Source organism: Linepithema humile, chromosome 1 (genome assembly GCF_040581485.1).
Source record: "Linepithema humile isolate Giens D197 chromosome 1, Lhum_UNIL_v1.0, whole genome shotgun sequence".
In the NCBI taxonomy this organism is placed as follows: Eukaryota; Metazoa; Arthropoda; class Insecta; order Hymenoptera; family Formicidae; genus Linepithema; species Linepithema humile.
In genome coordinates, this window is record NC_090128.1 from 11,867,721 (window position 1) to 11,890,897 (window position 23,177).

Consider the following 23,177-nt stretch of genomic DNA (forward strand, 5'->3'; position numbering starts at 1 on the left):
CATATGCTACAATGTGTAACCTGTCGCGATAGACAGTTCGGCAATAAAGAGCTTGACGGAGAGTATCGTTGGTAAAAGCATCGATGGCACAGTGCACGAGTGTATCAGGTTTACCCACTTCTTCGGAAGATCGATTTCAAAGTTCGAGATGTCGCATTAGTAAATGGCAACGGGGTCGGAATTGCGACGTTTGCTGTCAATTTCAGCGGCACAGCTGCTGCCAATATCAATTTGTCGCTTGCCATAATTGTAGACAGCAAAAATCAACGTATGCTTAGAAAATTTGGGTCACTGACTTTTTTTATTTATTGCGTTTGAGAGTGCGCTGTGCCATCGCTTGGTAAATAAAAATACTTAATTGGATAGTTTTAATTAACGCACGTTATTATTTGATTGCAGCTTCTTCACTGCCGCCCAGCAGCAGGAGATTTGCGGTGAGTTTTGCGGAAGTTTTTGGAACCAGTGCTGTTCGGCGCTCTTCGGTAAGTCATTGAATCTCTGAAAGATCATTAATTCTATTTTATTCATACGTTCAAGTGATCATTAACACACTGTGATAATGAAGTTTTTGTTGGAAATCTCGATTCCGAAAATATTATATAAGAAATGCGACGGAATATTAAAAGTTCGAAACATTATATACAGTTTTATATAATTATTATTACATATAAAAGAAAAGACTCATCACATGATATTCGTATCGTATTAATACAGTTAATTACTTCGGGATTTTCTTTCTGTCTTGTCGATTGCTGGTTTATCGAGCAATTGTTATTTATTCTGTCAGGAATGCAAGATTTATACTGAAACGATGGGTGGGCTTGATGACGATTACTTCTTTCTCGCGAACTAACGTGTCCCTCTTGTAATCCCGTGAACATTCTTGCGGAAGATGTCTGACTCCCGACAGGAAATTTATTCCAATTACACGCAGCTGCGCGCTGCAGTAGACAATTTAACATAATCGAAATGCTATTGCAATGAAGTAATTTATTTCGGATTAGAAACGCAATCGAACCTGATTGTAAAATGCATTCTGACATCTCGCGAGTCGGTCACGTTCAATGAGGGACGCCAATAATCTGGCCCTTATCAATTCCCTCTCGATCGCTGCATAGTTTTCGCTCAGCTGAGTTGTGTAATTCCTGAGAAAATTATTATATCTGACCGTGTCTGCGGAGCATGGCGATCGACAGAGTCCGCTATTGTAAGGTTCGCTGTAATAAAGCAGCGCGTTACTTCTGCGCGAATCAATATTATTATATTATTGAATGATGAAGTGATAGGAGGAAATTTAAAGAAAAACTTATAACCGCGTAAAATTTTTTATTTGGTGTATAGTTAATTTTTATATTTTAATATAATAAAATATTATCTTTATTTTTCTGTATCAAAAAGAAAAATCTCTCGTTTGAAAAATAATTATATTTTTATGAAGTACGAAATAATTATATTTTTCTTAAATTAATTGTTTCTGCGCGAATCAATATTATTACATCGAATGACTTCATAATAGGAGAAAATTCAGAGGAAAATCATAATATTTCTTATTTGAGATATAATTAATTTCTATATTTTAATAAAATATTATCTTTGATTAAAGAGAAATGTCCATCACATGAAAAATAATTATATTTTCATGAGTACAAAATATTTATATTTTTTTTAAATTAATGAGCAAAAATAATACGAGAGGAGCTCTTGCCAGTCCTGCTTATTTGTCCCGATTGAAAAATAATTTTTATTGAAAAACAAGTATTGTGAGAGAGAAAATATGAATGTGAATTACATCGGATACGTTTCGTTATACACATCTTCCGATTCCAAACAGGCACTGTTGTCGAGAATAGTAAAGCTCATGTTGACTCGCATTCCATGGTTCGAAGGCAGAGCAGATAGATGTCTCATTAAATGGTTGGCGCGTAATAATTCCGGCAGATATATGTCGCAGTTTTGATTCGGGGCGAGCAATCGGTTCCAGTAGTCGCGCAGGAAATCGAGATCGCGCCGGATTCTTCGGCAAGAATTGTCTGGTGGTTGCAAGTGGATCGGTCGTTTTGGCATGTTTGCTTTTTGCGCAAGAAAAACTAGGAATTTTGAAAGATGCACACTGGCCTAAAATGTGATTGTATGTATAGGTTGTGAGTTTTTCTTCGATCGTTATTTGTTTGTTTAGCTACATCGTGAAGATCGTGAGGTTTCTCTCGCTTCTTTTGCGTCTTGAATTTACTTGTTTGTGATAAGATTGAGAGCTGATAGATACATCTGTTCGTACGTTTAGCTATTTCGTACATATTTTTTATTTTCTTTTTTTTAACTTTTTTAGCTTCTTTCTTAGCTTTTTAGCAGAAAGCTTTAAAAATGGAAACTATATTTTGGAATGTGATTTAATAAAGGTGTAATGAATTAGTACGAATAGGATATTTTGATAATGAATATTAAGATTATATTGGTTTTCCACATAGAGAATGATCAAATGCAACGTAGTTTTTAATTTGAAGCAAATAATTTATTTTTTGTTATAATTTGCTTAGGCGCGATAATGTTATTTTTCGAACGTCGCAGTACTCTTGATGAGTTGCAATATATCTCGAGTCTAATTCTGTTTATTATTGTTTTTTGGATAAAGCTTATGGTTTTTTTCTCTCTAATTCTCTCTTCGACAAATAAAACGCTACCGAAATGTATAATAAAACTCACTAATTTGGAATATCAATCAATGTCTTGCGATTTTATTGATATTTTTTACAACGTCGGATCATAGAAATGGAAACGGGCGATCAAGATTTGTGACGCATCACGTAAACTATCATTCGCAGTTTCCTGTGTATATTTTCACAACAACGATTAATGTATACAGAAATGCGGTATTCATCGCGATCGAATTATGCCTCATTATCTTTTGATCATTTCTGAACTTTTCCCAATTTTTTTATAGGTTTTTTATTTTTTCTTTGTATCTAGAGAAAGAAAGAACTCTTGAAAAATAATAGAAAATTTTAAAATATACAGTAAAAATCAAGTATTAATTAAGAACTAATTTTCACACTTTACATAGATTATTCTTTCAAAGTTTATAATTTTCGTGAACAACATTTTCAGCTATGAGTAAAAAATCTTATATTTCCAGAAATGATAAATGTAGAGATTATTTTCTGATATCTGTAGTATAAAAATTAAATTTTCGATAACCTCTTTGAGCATATTTTTCTATGCTCCGATGTATTAGCAAATTCTTAGTTGAGAGCCACTGTCTCAATGAATGACGCCACGCGCGGTGCAGTCTGAGTCTGAGCGAAGTTCGGCGTCATTCGAGCGCGCGAGGAGAGAAGTCTTTTCCGCTTGGAAAACGCGTGGCAAGATCTGCTTTATGGTGACTCGAATACCTATGGAAATGTGAATAGTATGTACACAATAGTATTACGATCGATAAGACGCGTCGCGTAACGCGGGAGCTTTTCGCCAGCTAGACGCCGCGAATGTAAACATAACCTAATCCTAACCTAGACAGAGGAACGACTCCACTTTTGCGAGCATCTGGAAATCATAACTCTAACCATAACAATAGTCTAACCCTAACTTAATACGCAACCATCCACGTGACTTAGCACACTCGTACTTAGACGTGACACTTTATAATATAAGGTACTTTTTGGAATGCTTATCATTATTCTGTTTCCTTCACTATCTATGATAATTAATCTTATTATTTCTTAATCTTTTAATCTCTTAGTCGACACAATTTCAATAAGTTTGACGTATTTTTTTAACATCTATTTTTTTTTTCTCTTATCGCAGTGAAACATGTACGCGACTGTTAACGTCGCGTTGCTGCGCATGCAGTGCGATTTGTTCCTTCGTCTGAAAACTCTGCGACCTAGTCTGGCGCACTGTCATACGCATTAACTATCACGTCGACGCGTTTACGAAACTCGATTAATTTCTGTTCTACATTGAATTTGACGTCGCAGTCGCAGTACATGTGGCAAGGGTGACATGAGTGTTTACGTCGATTAACAAAAGCAGTATATTGGTTTCGAACGTTCTTGTCATTATTTTTACATATATATGCGATGTAAATACGTAGATCATATTATTAGCTATAGCGAAGCGTTATTTCATCTCAAGTTTCACGTTGAGTCACTTTAAAATGCATTACTGAGGAAAAGAATGATGCAGAAAAGGATATCTTGATAGAAGAAAAAAATCAATTTATTTTCTAGGTAGAAGTGTTTCTTTTTTTATTCTTTTCGTTGCTTTAATATTTTTGAAGTCTAGACGCTATTAAATTCGATCCTAAAATTGAATATTAAATCTGTATTGTAACAATATTGGTTGGAGTTAATTTTTATTATTTCAATTTTATCTGTCTGTACATTAGGTAGTTGGTTTTTTTTTCAATTTTTGTCAACCTGGCAAAGATGGAAGAGGAAGAGGAATATTTTCAGCCAATCCTGAGTTCCCAGGAGGAAGACAATTTTCAGAGGTTAAACACTGTGCCAATTGTATCGATTCCATTTTTGCTCGGAGTAGGTATACCTTGCTTGCTGTGTTCTGCCTTTAGACTTTTTAAGTGTTTAAGAATTGGACTAGATACATTGGAGCACTTTTGTATCGTAGGTTTCTTTGGAAATCACTGGAATTGTGTTCGTCTCTGTTTGGCCAGAGGAGCAGAACAAGTGTGACACATATTTTATATACTTATACCTTCACTGTGCCTATTGGCTGATAGTCATGGTGACAGACCACATTGTCAAGGCGAGGCATCATAAGTTGCGTATCGATGGCTACCTAGATTTCTATCAAATGACATATCGACTCATAAGGACGCCACTTTTTATTACATCGTTATGGAACACGTGTTACTTACTCTTAGCTGTGATCCTGCATCACACGCACAAAGTTGACTATGAGCGATACTGCAAAGCATCAGAATGGTTTACACCACTCAATTACATTTTTCTCTTGACTAATGTGGAACTTGTGATAATTTTGCCAGCTTACATTAACTATATCAGTAAGTATCTTACGAGGGTAGAAAACATTAGATTAAGAAAAAATAAGTTCTTTGCATTTTTAAATAATTTGAGGAGAAAATTTGAATATATAAGTTGTAGCTGTCATAATAACTTCCAAAGGAAAATATTGAGAAATATTGCAAATAATTTCTTAGAGAAGAAAGACAATTTGTTTGAGGATTAAAGTATCTTCAAAGTGAATTTTAGATTGAACTTGAATCGATAACAGATTGAAAATTTGGCAATTTATCACGTCGTCTAATCGCTGATTTAATGCGATCTACCAATATTTGTTTCTCGTGTAGAAAGAGTTATGAGATTCAATCGATTGCGTCCACCCCCCGACGTCCTTCGCGACGAATGGATGTCGCCCTTTATAGAAGATTCCTATGCCGGAATGGGGGAAGTCGGTTACCGTCAAAGGGGAATGGATTTGCAGGAACTGTTGGAAAAGCAGGCAGACTTGATAAGATATCTGAGGGATCACAATGTAAAACTAAGTCATAGAATAATGGAATTAGCGTCTCAACGTACAGCGACGGCAGTGACGGAATCGTAAAATAATAAAAATTGTGATCATATATCTCTCTCACGATTGACATTGTAATTTAGAATCATGACACTGGCGATCAAAGTTTTGCCTAACAATTTAATTCTTTGATTCTTGATACATAATGATATTTTTTATTCAATGATAAAGTGATTTAACGAATATATGTATCTGATGCAATCAAAAATTAACGCATAAAAGCCACAAAATTATGAGAAAAATATATGCGTTACTTTTGATTTATATCTCGTACATCTATTTGTATTTCAAAAAATCTAATATTTTTATTGCATGAGTTGCTAAAAAATTATACTTCGTATTGTCGCGTTGTCTTGCATATTTCGCGATCTATTTCGGTCTAATTAGTCACAAGTTGTTTTACATCATATTTTACAAACGTATCTTTATCTATCATATTATTATGTGAAATGAATTGCTTTTACCTCTTTAACGTATTTTTTAAGTATTATAATTGTATATCTAGTTCTAAATACTATTGCAAATAATAGATTTGAGTTATCAATGCAACAGGCATCCCTACTGTTATTGTATAATATATTGTTTACATAGCTGTAGTTAATTGGCAAAGTATTTCTTTCAAATGTGATTGCATTTGTGAACACATCACAAAGTTCGGCCTGTTTGAGAAAAGGATAAAATATGGTTGATGCAAGAAAGAGAATGCAAATACATGTCCATTGTCAACTCAATAAAATATATGTATATTTTTTCCAGTAGCAACCGTCGTTTTACATACATTATTATTTCGCGTACACGAGTCTATATAAATAATTAGTCAAGCAGCGGTCTTCCTTAATAAAACTCAACAGCGTGTCGTCGTGTATTTCACATGTACGATAATACATCCAAAATTTACATATAAATCTCAATTACGTTAACATTAACTGGGCGTGATATAATATTACATTGCGTTTTGTCGAGTCTTTAAAAAGCAGCCGTTGTTTTATTTTTTTTATTTTATTTTATTGCAGTGGCAGAAAGCGGAACCGATAAAATACGATGCGGTTATTGAAATCGCGTTTCTTACTCGCGCGAAATTAAAATCACATATTTCCTCAACGTCTCATTACAAACGTGGTAAATGTATATATCATATACAGCCGCCTCTAACATGCAGTCGTACGAATAATATAATAATAAGATTAAAAACTACATATGGTGACAATATACGTATGTATCTGTAGCCTTCTTAACGTAATAGTAACGGTCGTAGGAATCTCGCAGCAGCAAAAATAACGCAAATGTTGCACTTCACACGCCTCCCCCGCGCCGCACAGTTTACTCGAGTATGTTGGAGAAATTATTGCCTCGCAGTATATCACTTCCGCGAAATTTCCTTTTTAAAGCATTTTACATTTCTGAGCAGCTAAAATCATTCCTGTCTATTCCTTATGTATCCTAGGACTGTTTCCCCCCCAGCTTTTACACAATGCGCTAAATCAACGATTCAGCGATCGGGAGTATCTTTTCTAAATATCTCTACTGCGTCTATTTAAAAAAAATTAAAGATAAATTGTTTTAGATACGTTTTGAAAAAAATTTAAAATTCTATGAAAATTCATTCACTATTTCCTTATCCGATCGTTTCAATTGTATTTTATTGAAGAGAAACAATGTAAGCGATTATTATCTCGCTGACAATTTATGTTCTGACATCGCGGACTGATATATCTTATGAATTAATTGAAACAGAAAAGACATCCTGATTGCCGATTGACGTAGACTTGCACGTTGTGTAATAATAGACATCTCTACACTAGAACTATAGTATTCAACACAGGTCTACTTGTGTCTCTCTTTTTAATTATGTATATATAAGTCTATATAAATGCCTAATAATACCCCTATATCATCTGGATGCCGGTCTGACGTGAGCACGCGAAAATTAGCAAAGTATCGAGACTTATTATTTTGTACAGACTAATATTAAGAATGAAATGTGAAATTAAGTAGCTTCTCAGTTCGACTCTGCTTTTCCTTCAGCGATTCCTCTCAAGCTTCATGAAATATTTAGACTCAGTTGCATCGATAATCGATAATTATTTCATCTCGTCTCTCGTAATTACTTAATTTGTTGCCCCTCTTTAGTTTTTCAATTACGACGCAATTAAAGAAAACAAGATTACAAAATTTGATTTCAGTATTTTCAATGAATTTATCATACTTTGTTTCATTTGTTACATTAACTACAGGTAGATGTGAAATTAAATTTCCGCTGAAACGAATCTTTGAATATTATATTTGAGGGAGAATTTCAAATTTAAATAATTGTTCTGCAATTTTTGTGATATAACTTGCACTCAGCGGCGCAGAAAGAGAGACACAGAAGGCCGCTAATCGAGATTAATTAGCGACGATCGATCGGTGCGGCCGAGCCTGGCTATGTCTCTACACGATGGAAAGAAACCTATTTACAAAAGAGTGTGCGCTCTCCGTCAGATCCGGCAGTCCGCTCTTTATCCTACACGTATATTTACGATATACAAAACTAGCTTACACTTATATATGGAACACTCAACTCTACAACACTATAAAACGTAGAAGCTTGTACACCCCGTCTCGAGAGTAGGCTACGTGTGTTCGTGTCGACACCATGTCCGCTCCAGCACCCCTCCGCAAACGACGGCGCGAATTATCGTCGCCGCTCGTCAAATCTCCTCTCTCCTCCTCTCGGCCCACTCGCACCTCTTTTTTTTCGGTTTTTTTATTAAGACTTCACTGCAAAATTTGTACTACGCTTAGGCCAGCCGTTGCTGCTGAGCTAGTTCAAACGGGCGGGGGGGGTCGTCTCCCCCGCGTTGTGAACAATACGCAACCGCGGCTTTCGCGCACGTTCCCCGTAATAGTGTTCCTCATTATTGTCGTGTCTAGTGGTTTTTATTCAGACTTTGTTGCAAACAAGGGTTAAATCAGGACGTTTCCTGTCGCGGGAGGCTGATTAACCGTGTTTCTTTTTTTTTTGTGGATTTCTGTTGTTTTTGCCGACTCGCGACTCTTTAAACTCGATCTCGCATAATTGGATGAAGTACAGAAAATCTCCGCTTCGAACGTATTACGCGTATTATATATGTTTTACATTGCTAATTAATGGAGTTATGCGCTTAATTGGCGCATCTCTAACAGTATACCGTATCATTGCATAAAATTATGAGAATTTATATTATTATTTAATAATTGAGATAGTTCAATAATAAAATACACGTGCGTTTAATCTACATATGAAAGCCTCGCGAAACAAGCAGTATTCCATTTTCAATTGATTTGATTTTTCATGAATATGCAGAAACAATAGTCATTTTATTCAAATAACGGAATCTATTGTAAAACATGACACTGAAAACAGAATATATAAAAATCTGTGAAATAAGCTTTATTTGATTTTTAATTTATCTGAATTGTCGTAAATTGATCGCTTTATTCAATTACCGTGATAAATCATAAAACATGGAGTTTAAAAGAGCTTTTTGAATTTCTCTCTTATATCGTTTAAGATTTATTTCCAAGCCGATTCGAGTTTCCATTTCCACTAAATCAGAGTGCAGCGAACGAATTAGCTCGAAGCGGAAGTCAGCGAAACAAAAGCACATAGTGAACAAAAGAAAGAAAATAATAAAAAAGTCCTCTCGAGTCCATATCTCGCTTTCCGCATAATTAACTCTCGAATGCGTCCTCTTGTAGACGCATCCGAGAGTTAATAATTCGGACGTCCAGCGACGTTCGCGTCATTCGCGTTTCGTCTGCGAGTTGCAATGAGCGCCGACGGTTTGTCCGGGTGGTGGTGCGTCGCGATGCTCGAGGGAGAAACGCGATGAGGTGGTGATGGTCGTCGTACGGCGGTCGACGCGATGGTCCCAACCCTCGATGGCACCCTCGTACCGATGGCGGCGATAATCAGATCATAAAATCACGCGTGCGCGCCGCCGATCACCGTCGCTTTCCCGGTCGCCGTCGTCGTCGTCGTCGCCGACAGCTGCTCTTCCGCCTCCATCATCTTCAATTTGCGCACCACCTGCGCGTGTTCTTCTAGCAGCCGGGCGAACTCGCCTCGTCTGGTCTCAGCCTCCACCTGGATCTGCTTGATCCTCTCCCGCGGTCCACCCGGACTGTCCAGCGGCGTCTGCGATGCCGAGTTTTGCGAGCTGCTCTCGCGCGATAATCCGTCCAGGTCGGAGCTGTCGCTGAGAATCGAGTGCGAGTCCACGTCGTCTACAATGAGGCTGCAAGTACAGGCGCGATGTAAAATATATTATTTTATAGAGTGCGATTAATAATCTACAGAAAAGATTGGCATGCTCAATACGAAATCAAAAGATACGCGGAAGCGAGGTGATAGAAAAATATGCTGCTTGAGATTTGAAAAAATCTTATTTTAAGTCATACGGGAAGTGAAAGTAATTAAAAAATAAGAATAGAAATTATGACGCAGTAGGAAAAATTAAATGAAATAGAAAACGATAATAGCAGAATTCTTTTTAACGTGGAAAAATATTCTCTTTACTGCGAGACAAACATTTCGTCCAAACAAATTAATTTCGACTGTCAGTGTAGAAACCATTGTAATATTTTTACAGAATCCCAGATTATTGTAATAAATTTCAATTTTAATGAACCAATATATAATATTATTTTGGGACAAGTGAATGGAAATAAATATATGTGTGGGATCACTCGTGGAGCATGAATTAATTTTAGAACGTAAATAGATTTGCGCCGGTGATATCGCGATTTGTTCGACGACACACATTCGTGTGCGCGTCTGTCTGAAAGCTAGAACAATTGCCATTTACTTCTGTCTATACCGAATCTACGTTTCCTCCACGTTCTGTTTTCATATATTACAAAATAACATTGATCATTCCGCGTCCAATCCAATTTCACGTTCTATCCATCCTATTTTTTCGCGGGCGCATGACGTACCACGGTAGCTCATTGTTTCCGCGCGGGCGGCTGAAATACGAGCATAAATCTGCACCGTATCTGTTATCGACGTCAGAGGAAAATCCGACTCCGGCGCTGTGTGTATACTCGGCAATATACACTCGATAATAATACTGATCGTTATCGGGCGCAGTATCATTACACTAGTAACCGGAGATCCTCTCTATATTTTTTTTATCTTTTTTTTTTTAACGAAAACCTAAGCCGACTTCTGCGAGTTATCTTACGTTCGTACGCGATAGCTCGGATCGATAAGGAAATTTCTACCGCGCTTCGCAAGTCTGCCTCTCTTATCGAGCTGGAACAATCTCGTTGAGGAAAAGCCATTCGCGCAGACATAAACTGCAGAAATTATTCGCGCGCGCGCGCGCTTTCCTCGAAGTTTCCCCGCTTTCGCGTCGTCATCCGACAATTTTCGGCGAATAGAGCGAGAAAAATCGTGGATGACAAAAGTAGTCGTCGGGCGGCGCGGCGAGATCAGCTCGATAGGATGATTTCTTCCGCTTCGTCGCGCCCTTCGCGCCGAGTCCGTACTCGCGCGAAAACTGCGGCGAGTATCGATCCGAAAGCGGGTATGTATCCCGTAGTCTCGTTTACAGGCCCCGGCATCTTGTTGCACACATTCGCCGCCGCTATGTATGTGCGTTATATAGCCGGGTACAATCGAATCTAGAATTATCCCTGTCTAACACGCTTCGCGTTTTAGGGCGTTGTTTACGCTCGGATTTACGGGCTTCCTTCGCCGGACCGCTGATATCACCGGCGGAAAAAGACGGATGCGTTATCGTGTCCACCGTGAAACGCAAATAGAAAACACCACGGTATCACGAAACTCGCTTCGGCTTAACTTTTGCGGCGTGATTACACTTTCAAAACTTTGCTCATTTTCACCGGCGCTTATTGATGACAGGATGGGAAGATTCGTCGGAGATCGAACGAACTTTGAGAGAGCTTAAGAGTTTTATCCGTAAAACGAGATCGAATGCACTTCAGTCAATTTTAGAGGAATATAGTGAAATAATTTAATTTGCGCTCGCACTTGCCGAAATAAGATTAATCAATAAACAATTATTTTATGTTCACCACTGGCCATCGAGTTCCGGTTATCAAAGCTGAATTTGTTTCGCAGTGATATTTTCATGAACAAAATTTTGACAACATTATAATTAAACTATTGAATCGTTGAAATTGAAATTTAGTACATCGGTGGTGTAAGAACAATAAGAGCGTTGCTACGGTTACTGCGCTTGAAGTTAATTTATTTTGACGTGAAATATTTGTTTTGCGCTCTCCAAAGAGACTGTAAAAAGGGAGATACGAACATTGTGATCTTTGCGTTGCGGTGGTTACCTACTTCTCTTACAATAGCGAATATTCACCCGGGACAGGAGGCGGCGAGTGGCGAAATCAATTTCGCGCGGGTTAAGGATAGCGCGGACGGAAGAGACGGAATATTCGCCTCGTCAGCGCGAATGCCTGCCGCCGTGGTAATCACAAACCATTTTCATGGCACGTTGCCGCGGCGGCAGAACGGGGTCGAAGGAACGGCGAAAGGGCAGAGGGCGACGATCGAAGCGGAGATTAATCGACGATGGCCGTGGCGGCGGCGCGGGAATTCGCGAATTTTGCATGCGAGCGAAGCGCGACTTTCGCAGGTCACTGCATATATATATATATATATAACTGCATCCGTAAAAATATATATTACGCTTTTTATTGTAACGAACAGACTGATGGACGTTCGCGAAGCAATCTTTATTAGGCGATAATAGTTCGCTGATATTTTTAAAGCTCTTGTGTCTTTTCATATATACTTTTCCGTTTTTATTTTCCTGAAATTTTTTACCAGCAGCAAAATTGGCTATTTTGAGATTTTAATGTTATTTAATATTATTGTACATTCTCCATTATTATTATCATATATTCTCTACTATTATTATATATTCTCTAAGCTTTATATAGGAAGAAAATTTATAAAAATTGTATTTTTAACACTTTGCATCAATCGATACGTCAATTTGTGTATGACGAGTCGTTGTGGCATTTTATCTGCGAAATTGCAGTGTTGTCATACAAGTTGTTTAAAAATAACGCAGTATCTATAATTATACTATTCATGTGTCATTCGATTAAGTGATGTACGATACCTTCGTTCGGAATATGCCGATCTAAGGAAGCCAGAGGCATTTGTGACGCCCGGCGTGCTATCGACGTTCGCCTCTCTGCGGCATCGCGGCCGCAACGATTGTCGCTTGCGTCAGGCGTTACGTCACCGGTGTGCCGCGTGTTGCCGCGGAAAAGTATTGATTTTTCGGAAATCGCGTAATACACGTGCAGACGATGTACCGTACCCATTTGCTCGCGGGACGCCTTTCAGAAATCCAACTGAATCTTAATCGAGCAACGAAACTTGGAACTAAACGCACCATTTTGAACTTTCGTAGGATGCAAAAACTTTTTCGCGGGAGAAAATTTCTATCTCAATATTTATTTATTTGTCATTTCAAGATCGAGATGACACGAATTGCGAATCGTCCAGCTATGTTGGCGTCGAACGCGTGGGCGATTGCGTTTAAAGATTCATCTCACGGGGTGCCTTCAAGACAAACAGTCCGGATATTATCCGAGAGATTACACCGAATAGAAACGAGAGGAGATGCGTGAATGGCGCTTGATTGCGCCCTCGAGCAAATGCGAAAACGCGATTTCGACAATGCGAGAACGTGATCCAATTTATTTTTTGCGATAGATTCGATAATGGATTCGCATTGTTTAACAGACAGCACGCTTTTCAATGTGGAACGCGACCAACATGCGTGTCTCCACTTTTCTCTCTATCTCTTTCTCTTTTTCTCTAACCTTTCTACCCCCCCTCCCTTACACACACACATGCACAGTTATAATCTTCTAACGGCGTCTTAAACGTGACGTCAAAGACTCCGCGGCTTAACGAGGATCGCCCAGGCATGAATGGATGCAGCGATATCCTAACGGGAAACGAAACCGACCGCATTTCGGGCGAAATTTAGTGCGGAACTTTCCAATCTCCGGTCGTTCGAACTTCGCGAGAGCCATCGGAGTGTATCGATTGGCGGATTCACGAGGGAGTTAAAAGCGCAGTTACGTACGCCGAAAATATTTCCGCATAGTAGACATTGATATTTCATTTACGACCGGAAATACATGCCGATATGACACGAAGCAGTGATTGTGTGCTGCAGAAGCATTGGGATATTTCAATTTGCTATTGCGATATACTTTTTTTTCCGCTGTGAATATCACTGAATGTTAATTAAGATGTTTATTCTTTTGTCCCTCATTTGTTCAATCCAAAAGTAAAAATAACAGTCCGAGATTTATATAATTGTTTCTATCTTTTTTATAACATTCGCGTGATATGGAGTACAGAGTGTTTGAACCATTCTTCGTCAGCACAACGAAAAGGGTTATGGCATAACACGCGTGGGAACAACTTTACCGCGATTAAAAATAGGCCTGATACTTCCGCCGCGTTTTTTCATTCAGCGTCTGTCTGTGACGCGGCATTACTACTTACTCGCTGCATTACTTATGAGCGACTATCGAATCGGACGACGTCAACTCGCGGTTCCGCGCGATCGATGCCGCGCTATAAGCACAATAAAAATAAAGCAACGTCGCTAAGAATAAAATCGCAAGCGCGGCCAGCGCTAGAGAGTTGCCAAGGCGAAAGTTCCTCCATTCACTGTCAGTCGATTGTGCGCTATCGCGAAATGCTATAGCTCGAAATCGCGCGATTCTCAGGTTGCTGTCGGGCTTGTCGTGCCCGCTCCGGGAGAAGACGCGATCGATATCTCCGCTCTAAATCCGTGCTCGCTATTCTGATCACGAATTTCGCGACGTGTTTTAATGCCGAGCTTTATTTGCGGACCGTATCATAACCGAGGTGTAGACACGGACGAGGATCAAACAATTATATTTGACGCTAAATGCACGGCGAAAATACGCTGATTAGCGCGAATCGCGCGTCGGAAACAGAAATGGATGCATTAATTATGCATGAGAGGTTGTCTTCAGTCTGTCGAGATACTAAAGATTCGTTGTACAACTATATCAAATTATTTATCTGAAATTAATCGATGAAAATTAATCGATTTCGTAAAGCTTCAAGCTTTTTATGGAACAAATGTTTTTTATTAATTTATCGTCACGGAAACATTTCTCTTTAATCAATTATTAATATACAATGTCGATATTCTGCAGTAATATCGGCATTACCGGCAAAAATGTCAGTTCCTTTATACGTCTTGCAGAATATTGATGCGATACCGAATAAGTAAAAGCAATGACGCTTTATTATATTTAAACATTTCTATTTGTGTAACAGCGACTCGTATCGATGTAATACACAAAGCCCTATTGCCCTATTCGTCGACACCCACGCCGAGATTTCACAAAGGTCGGATAAAAAACTTGCATTATATACACCCACGAAAATCCTCGAAATAACTAGGTGACTTCTCTTATGTGTTTGTTGGGACGCGCTTCCTTAAGTATACTCGCGTACTCGGGCGGACGGCACGTTGCGGCTCAAGTTGCTGAAATTTTCTTATTCAAATTGCGCCTCTATTCGAATTTCAGGAAATTAACATATTTTGCCGAAAATTATTTTTACGAGTTTATTAGATTATTAAGCATTTTTAAAATTTAATTAAGAGAGTGATTTAATTTTTTTTAAGCTGAGTATATATTTGACATTTTTTAGGAATTTTGCATACGAGATTCAAGTAGTTCTCGCTATATCATATTCATTCACGTGTACGAAAAGAATTAAGTTTTCCGTCAAATTTTGATTGACAAGATAAAATCGATTGTGAACTCGCCGGAGAATCCGTCATTAAGAAATTATACTACGTTCGTGAGCTGTACATTGATGTAACAGACGGCTAACTAATTCCTTATTCCTGCGCCTCGCGTAATAATGAATTTCTAAAGTTTGCGTGGAAAACATACACCCACGAAAATCCTTGAAATAACCAGCCGGCTTTCCGCCGCTGAAATCAGCGGTGCGCGTGTATGTATGCGTGTATTTGTGTGCTCGCTTTTTCGAGTGCACTCGCGCGAGACTACACGTGTAAAACAAGAAAAGGTGAAAAAAACCAGAAATAGGATAAATTAACATTACGAGTCACGTTGAATTTAAAATAAATTAATCTAAATTATTCAGATGATTTTATTACATAATCAGAATTAAAATAAAAAGAAAAGGACAATCTTTTGTCATAAACAGAGCAGCATTTTGTTTGTCTAAGTTGAGTCGCGTTAGTTTATTTGATAACGTATCAGAAAGATCATAACTTTTGGTTATTTTTTGGCCAATGTAAATTTGAATACGATTTTTTTTTGCTTACCTAAAAGCACCGTGGATTTCTCTGCCCGATGCCATCGTCACTGCGATATCAGGTAACGATCCTGCAACAAATAAAAAGACGTAAGCTTTCACATAACCATTCTCGAGAAAAGATCTCACTTTTATTTTTTTTTCTTTTTTTATTTCCTTACGCACTCACATAAATTGCTTTAACATGAACGAGGGTGTCGTTTTTCATCTTTCGTAGTCTGAAGCGAAGTTATCGCCTCGAAGAAAAACAACGCGATCGTTATTCTCGAGCGCGAAACGAATCCATAGCAATGTTTCCACCCCTTAATTGTAAGCATGATGAAATCAAAGATTCATAATTAAACGTCAATTTAGAATTAAACAGTAAAATGTAGAAAACGGATAAGCAATAATAAATTTCCAGCGAATTATTAAATATTTTTAAACAAGATTTCACGAAGTTGAATAAAAACGACAATATATTCTATTCTCGAAGAAATAATACAATGACTGCGATTTCGGATTTCACGGGAACGTTCTGCCGGGAGGCGCTCGTTAATGTCTAACGATTAAACAAAGCTGTAAAACCTATTCTACTACGCGGAATTGCGACACACAGCACGCATTTGTTAACCCAGAGTAGCATTACATAATTCCAGCCACGGATGACATGTCGGCACTTAAGGCTTAACGACGCGCGAAACTCGCTCGGTAATTCGCTCGTCAGAGACAACGTCGGGACAACGTAATTCGGGCTCGGACAATGAGGCCCTTCTTCTCCGAGAGACGTAACGTCGCATTATACCTCATCGACTACGTCACGCGTGACTGAGAAAGACTATCGTGCACGAGATATATCCTATTTGTCCAGAAGACAACGACGCGTGTGTCCGCAAAACGATTTCGCCCGAGGTCTCTGAATTTCGAATACGAGAACGCTTGTTCGTTTGAAAAACGATCCGATTGAAACATCAACGACGCTTTATTCCAAAGCTCCGGTGTGTTGATAAAATTATGATCTTTTGCGCAATCGCATTGCAAATAATCGCTGCATTGGGAAAGAGTCATATTTAGCTCATCGTGATATTTTCGAAAAGCGTACGAGGGAAAAGACAATTATTATACTTATAAAAGACAATTATTTCCATACTTTCTGAAGTAATTTAAAAAAAGAAAGGCGATTATCCGAAGTTTTTCTAACTCCGCACAGCTTTGTAACATGCAATCTCCAGTTTTTAGAAATATGCATTTAAAACAGCTTGGAAATGAGCTCTTCAATTGTGTAGAGACACTGCCGTCTAAATATGCTGCACCGTGATTGCTTGAAAAACTTCCTTACTTTATAATAACGTTCTATAAAACTCGCGACTTGATGCAATAGCCTAAAATTAGTACGCCAGTCTCGCGGCCGATCGATATTGAGCGTGCTATTAAACGGATAGATACTGTCTTAAATTTGGCACGCTAAATGGACTAAATGGACAACGCCGGTCGAGCCGCATCGATATTTAACAATCGGTACGTGAAGAACGTTGAGTTTTCGGATTTCAGAAAGAGTTCCGTATCCAGCGGGCGCGCGGTCGGTCTATAAATTGTTGATCGTCTTGCTCGGACGTCGGGAGTGACGTCTCGATCGTGATAGATCGATTTTCTCTGCCCGGCAAGCGCGCATCAGTCGACTGACACTGACATACCGTCGTCTTCTTTCATCTTTTATGGGACGCGCCCGCACGTGCGCGATTTTTCTATGCAAATTGCAGCTCCTGTCTCTGTTTAATGAAGATCGATTGACCGTCGCGCGTAATATCGAGCCATTCATGAGAGAGTTTCCTCGAGAGGAGGCTGCTCTCGTCCTGATCGTTCTTTTCACCTCTCGAGCGTTCCACCATTTAGATCAAATTGTCGACTTGAGAAGGCAAAGTGCCGAATAAAAATTTCAGAGAGATATATGAGTTAATATATTCATCGTTAATCGAAATAATTGTGATGGTATGAGAAAGAGCGCATTAAATATGTAAGATATATTAATGTATTATATTAATATATTAATCGAAGTTTTTTATATTTATTTTGTAAATTTATCTTTCACCTTCGAACTTTATTCTCAAAAGGTTCTTTTTTGCATTTATATGTACATTTTATTGTAGCTTTTATAAAAAACTACAAAAATTTGAACTTTTAACTTCAAACCTTTTTGTTTTTGTGCAAAAAGTCATTATTATTTATGCGCTCTGACTCAAATATTCACTTACTCTAATAATATAATATTTGAAAATTGTTAGCGCATATCAATTCAAGGGCTGTTAATTTTGTGCAGTAATGAAAATTCAAAGGAGCAAAGAGAAAAGGAGAGTTATGACCTTTTCAACCGTTTGGTGGCAGCATTAATTGATACAGCGGAAGCACGGTTGTCAGATTACATGATGGCATAGCACCGCGTTGCAATGTTAAAGGTCATGTCAAGTTATAGATTATTCCAAAAATTACACTGTAATTTTTTCGGTGGCACATTTTTCGTCAAATTTTTGATTGAATTAAAAGCAAAAATTTTTACAATTCTTTAATTTTTGCGTTACTTTAATTGATTAATTTTTATTTTTATTCAATTTTTTAAAATTAAATTTATTTATAAATAAAAGAATTGTTTTAATGAAAATAAATAGAGATAAAAAAGTTTTTAGATTAATTTTTTTGCTCAAATTCTTCTACAACTAACTCAAAAATTATTTTTATTTAGAGTGTTATCAAATGTGAATTCTGCTTAAATTTTAATTTTAAAGGAAGTTAATTCGGAATTTATCCAGATATACATTTGCGAGGTTTGTCGCGTGACTTATGAAACATCTAGTACTACCTGCAACATTACACGAGTCATATAATGTGCATACAAATACTATAATTATTATCGATTTCTACATTACGTGTCATACAGATACATCGCGCTCTCGTGGATTGTCACGAATAATCCTCGTACGACACGCGCGATTTTGTTATGATGTCAGTTAGCCAGCAATCAGAAATGTAAATTAACGTTACGAATTGTAGAACGGAAACGCAAAATGATGTATATGCCGTCTAATTTTAAATAATCTGGGAATATAATCTAAATAAAAAATAATTTAACGATAGATAGAAAAATATATATAATATATATTTCACATCTAATAAGCATAAGAATAACAAAATAAAACGCTAGAAACGCGTTAAGGTCTTACATCATCGGAATATTATCTAATTAAAAGTGTAATAAACAGATCATTATTGTGTTTTTTACCGAGTCAGAATATGTTAGTCTAATGCGTATCTTTAATTAGCAGGTTCTATCACAATCGAAACCTTGACCTCGTAGACTGTATACGTCGCTTAATTAATGCAATAGTTAACTAAACGTCTCACATGCGACGATCTCTCGTTGCAACGCCAAAGTAATCACTCATTGCAATAAGTGATGACCTCCGATCGAATGCAAATGCCTATCTATCGGTCACGAAATTTCACTTTTCTCATTGATTTTTATTATTATTCCTAAAATCAAATATCCGCGCATTATTTACAATGCGCAACAAACTTTGTGCAATAAACTTTAATTTTTATTTATTTTAATTTAACCTATTTTGAAATACTAATCATTTTAGAATTAGCGAGTTCTTATAAATATATTTTAATATTTGCAAAAATATTTTAAGATTTTTTATTTTCTCTTCTATTTTTAGTATTTTGTATACGGTCATTTAGTTAAAGAGGCAATGAACAAATTCGCTGATAATAATGTCAAGCGAAGCTGCCATTCGGTAACAACGCTCCTCACTCAACTGAATAGCGTTCCATTATTGTTTTAACTACGATTGTGCCAATACAAGATCTTGCACAATGAATTTGCATTGCCACGTAGCGACAGAATTGGCACACCTTGAGGAGGAAAAAATTTGCATCCTTCAATTGTCAACCCAATTAATGTTTTATTATTGACAAGTCTTTTTTTGTTTTATCACTAAGTAGACATAACGTTCCCCAAAACCGACTGATAAATTTAATTTCCGAAAAATGTTATTTCACTTGAGAGGTGATATTTTATCAATAATCTTTTAATCTAATTAATCGCCGAATAATAGTTAAATGAATATACTGACTTTTCTCTTTATATCAATTAATTGCATTTTTATTTATTTCAATATGTGACTGTTTTATATAACAATAATTGACAGAAGCACTTGTTTTTATAAAGCAAACGGAAAAATAGAACGGGAACAATAAGTGAGAGCAAATGTTTGGCGACAAAAATTAATTGGTTCAAATAATAAAAGTTTATTCCGACTATCCATCGTGCCCGATAATGAGAATAAAATAAGAAGATGAAAATTAATTATTATTATTATGATATGAGATTTTCGAGAGAAGAACTTAATCAATAGCTCAGCTTTACTACGAGTAGCTACACCAATGGTAAATAAAAATAAGAACGAAGAAATGCGGGACGAAATGACAAGTGAAACGACAGGCGGTTATGTTACCATTCTTAGGGACTCTTAAGTCCAGTTGCAACTTATCTGTCCGAAATTGTTAATGGGGGTTAAATATACATTCCGTTGCGGCTGAGTGGAGCACGCATTTCGGCACGGTCACACCGTTCACAATTCGACGGAAACTTAAATTTAAGCATGTTCGTCCCGCGGCGACGGCGACAGCCGGCTGATTTCTCGGTCTCGCGACGCCAATGTAAATTTAACGTCGTTCATGCCGGATCTCGCGGGAGGACCGACAGACTCATTTCGCGGCTGACACTCTTGTCTGGCATGCGGAAAGCGTAATTCGCGTTTATAGGTGAGCGGGTGTTGCACCTAACGAGAGAATAAGACAGGGAGAGAAAGGTAGAAAGAGGAAAGTCGTTTTATTATTAGCCCGGGACAAATCCCGGCGCTTTTTGGAGAAAAACTGTAGTGTAAAAAAGACGGGGAAGATCATTTATCATTTTCGAGAAGTTCATTGATAAGGTAAAGAAATAATCGTGGAAAAATTAATCCAGCAGAGCTGAATCCTTTTTTAGGTATTCTTGTATAAAAAGAAAATGGATTTATATTTCTGAATATATTTGTCAGTATCTACATTACGCACATTTATAATACAATAAGTAGGAGAGGCCGACCATGGGTCTGTAATTCAAGTAGAGTCCGACCGGTTGTGGTCGTAGATTTTTTTGTGCCGGATACGGTGACTGTTATTGTCTCGAGTTTAACGCAAGGTCTAATCATACATACAATTTCTATTAATTTTATCTTACGATTAAACTGCGACATTGTTATCCCCAAAAAAATATTCGACACCAGAAATAAGGAATATGAGTGAAATATAAGAGAACGTTACAAAAAAAACCTGAATATATATAAGAGATAAATTACATATTAAACAATGACACGTGCTACATCACAGATTCGTCTACGAATAATTTATGAACTTACGAAAAACTGTTTCCCAGAAAAGTCGTGATTTAAACGAACGTGCCATTTCTTATTCGGCATAATCGAGTAAGCGGCGGATTTTCCTGTAATAGAACATTTTTATCTATGTATGTCGCGTTTCGTCCGATAGGATATTCCCAGAAACAACGAGTGGAAATATACCGGTCGAAGGAAAATTCCCGATTCATTTGTTCTTGTGAGCTTAAGCTCGAAATCAATTATTCATTATGCTCAATTGAGCAGCCGAGCAAATTTTGTTCCAGCATCACGGCCGCCTTACGTCAAACAAAACTAATAAGTCAGTCTGCGTGATTAAATTTAAGATAGAAGTTAAATTTGAATGGGATCGATCTCCGCGTAGCCGGTGGCTAAATTACATCTGAGACATACTCTCGAAAGCACCATTTCTCATCGTTAATCGGATAGCGACGATTACATTCTCGCTTCGTTATAGAACATTTCAATCTTTCCGGGCCGCAGTGAGCCGTAGAGAATGCCGGCGTCTCAAATTCAAGCAAAAAAGATCGAAAAGTATTACAAATATTACAAGAATAATTTGTTAAAGATGAATTCACTCATCGATATTTTTACTTTTAATATTTTAATCCCTTAATTTGCACAGTAATATTATTTATATATTATTTCGTGAATTATTTTAATTGAGTTAGAATTTCTTTTGCTCGAAGTTAATTTAATCTCTATTTCGGTACGAGACTGGAGACGTCTTGCGAAAGATGTAATATTAATGAAATAGCTATCTGACAATAAATTAATACAGTTTATCGTTGTACGAGAATTATACTATCGCGACAGTTTAATTTGCACGCGACGTAATCCTGTTTAGCGCGAAATTGATTCAATCTCATTTAACGCATTAATTCCTAGTTAAAGGATTCAACGGATGTTAATTCCGACACCGCTCTCGAAATCGTAAAATTATCCGGCGAACATCATTACGCGTCACCTCGTAACCAGCTTTCCCACATTCAGCCAGACGACCGAGTAACTAATTTCGCACAAATTCGATTAACATGACGGATCAAGCGCCGATATCGCGACGGAATTAACGAACGTTAACCCACGCATCGCGCCGCACGCGAGAAGCGATCTCCCGTGACCCGGCCGTCATCGTCACGTCGGGCTGACTCTATTAAGGGTGGGTAAGGGTAACCAAAGGGAGTTTCTCCGGAGGCCGATCGATTGCTCGCAAAAGTGTCCTCATATTTCGCGTTAAGGGACATAAATACACGCGAGGGAGGTACTCACCTCTCACCATCTGTGTTCGAAAGCTCCCGGAGTCCGGGTTGTCTCGCGAAAAATGCTTCTCTATGATCGCCGCCGTTTTTCCTCTTCCTCTTGAACTCTTCGGCTAGAATTGCGTTTGAAAACTAATGCTCTGTATGTCTTGCTTTCTCTCTCCCTCTCTCTCTCTCTTCCTCGTGTGAACCACCGATGCACCTGACAGACTGGAGAGCAAGGCAAAGTGAGAACACGTACCTCACTCGTCGAGCGTGCCGCGCGAACTGATCGGCGCGGGCACCGACGCTCACGCGCGTCGGCTTCGGCGTCGACTGCAGCCAGCCTCGGCGGCGCGGCCACCGCCGATGGTAGGGGTTGCAGCCGGTGAATTTCGTCGGTTTCGATCACTCGCCTGTACATGAAACATTGACTACGCATCGGCGATGTTCGGTTAATTAATTGCGTGAGCGATGACTCTAATTAAATCTAATTAAATATCTGGATGCAACTTCTAACGCGTTTCAATATTTTTTTTTTTTTACGGATGACACAGCGATAACGGCGCAGTCGCTGGAAAAGTCTTCATCCGATAGAAG

General features: G+C 37.9%; 3 protein-coding genes and 1 long non-coding RNA gene across 8 annotated transcripts in view; 2 read left to right on the plus strand and 2 right to left on the minus strand.

Annotated features, from left to right (window-relative positions):
- The window catches only part of LOC136999253 (uncharacterized), a 16,680-nt gene extending 15,983 nt beyond the window's left edge, over positions 1 to 697 (plus strand). Inside the window, exon 3 of the long non-coding RNA XR_010889608.1 lies at positions 400 to 697. This is a non-coding gene — a long non-coding RNA (uncharacterized lncRNA). The remainder of the gene's footprint in view (positions 1 to 399) is intronic.
- Positions 1 to 2,064, minus strand: part of LOC105671970 (serine-rich adhesin for platelets-like) — a 5,250-nt gene extending 3,186 nt beyond the window's left edge. Inside the window, exons 1-4 of one of the 2 annotated variants that reach the window (XM_067352418.1) lie at positions 1,790 to 2,064; positions 1,019 to 1,217; positions 723 to 941; positions 382 to 498 (exon numbers count right to left, since the gene is read on the minus strand). In XM_067352418.1, coding sequence (XP_067208519.1) covers positions 382 to 498; positions 723 to 941; positions 1,019 to 1,217; positions 1,790 to 2,064 — 810 coding nt within the window. Of the gene's footprint in view, positions 1 to 381; positions 499 to 722; positions 942 to 1,018; positions 1,242 to 1,789 lie in introns of both variants that reach the window. The other variant, XM_067352415.1, reaches the window with a different exon arrangement.
- On the plus strand, positions 1,989 to 6,305 carry LOC105672064 (transmembrane protein 192). 4 transcript variants are annotated; one of them, XM_012366766.2, is made up of 4 exons: positions 1,989 to 2,128; positions 4,382 to 4,529; positions 4,621 to 5,017; positions 5,324 to 6,305. In XM_012366766.2, exons 2-4 carry the CDS (start codon positions 4,422 to 4,424, stop codon positions 5,575 to 5,577), a joined length of 759 nt encoding a protein of 252 aa, XP_012222189.1. In that variant the 5' UTR covers positions 1,989 to 2,128; positions 4,382 to 4,421; the 3' UTR covers positions 5,578 to 6,305. The 4 variants fall into 4 exon arrangements, with proteins under 4 accessions (XP_012222189.1, XP_012222187.1, XP_067208802.1 ...); XM_012366764.2 differs by lacking the exon at positions 1,989 to 2,128 and adding an exon at positions 3,174 to 3,403; XM_067352701.1 differs by lacking the exon at positions 1,989 to 2,128 and adding an exon at positions 3,464 to 3,645.
- LOC105672065 (uncharacterized) lies at positions 6,263 to 22,944 on the minus strand. Its single transcript, XM_012366767.2, has 3 exons — positions 22,609 to 22,944; positions 15,918 to 15,978; positions 6,263 to 9,806 (listed from the first exon to the last, which is right to left on the minus strand). Exons 1-3 carry the CDS (start codon positions 22,616 to 22,618, stop codon positions 9,494 to 9,496), a joined length of 384 nt encoding a protein of 127 aa, XP_012222190.1. The 5' UTR covers positions 22,619 to 22,944; the 3' UTR covers positions 6,263 to 9,493.
- Between the last annotated feature and the right edge of the window lie 233 nt (positions 22,945 to 23,177).

Bases quoted from the DNA above. Each gene is read 5' to 3' on its own strand.
- LOC105672064 (XM_012366766.2), top strand. From the start codon at position 4,422: ATGGAAGAGGAAGAGGAATATTTTCAGCCAATCCTGAGTTCCCAGGAG. The intron at 4,530-4,620 runs GTAGGTATACCT...TTTGTATCGTAG, and splicing joins CGATTCCATTTTTGCTCGGA to GTTTCTTTGGAAATCACTGG. The intron at 5,018-5,323 runs GTAAGTATCTTA...TTTCTCGTGTAG, and splicing joins AGCTTACATTAACTATATCA to AAAGAGTTATGAGATTCAAT.
- LOC105672065 (XM_012366767.2), bottom strand. The intron at 9,807-15,917 runs GTAAGCAAAAAA...CTGTACTTGCAG, and splicing joins GAAATCCACGGTGCTTTTAG to CCTCATTGTAGACGACGTGG.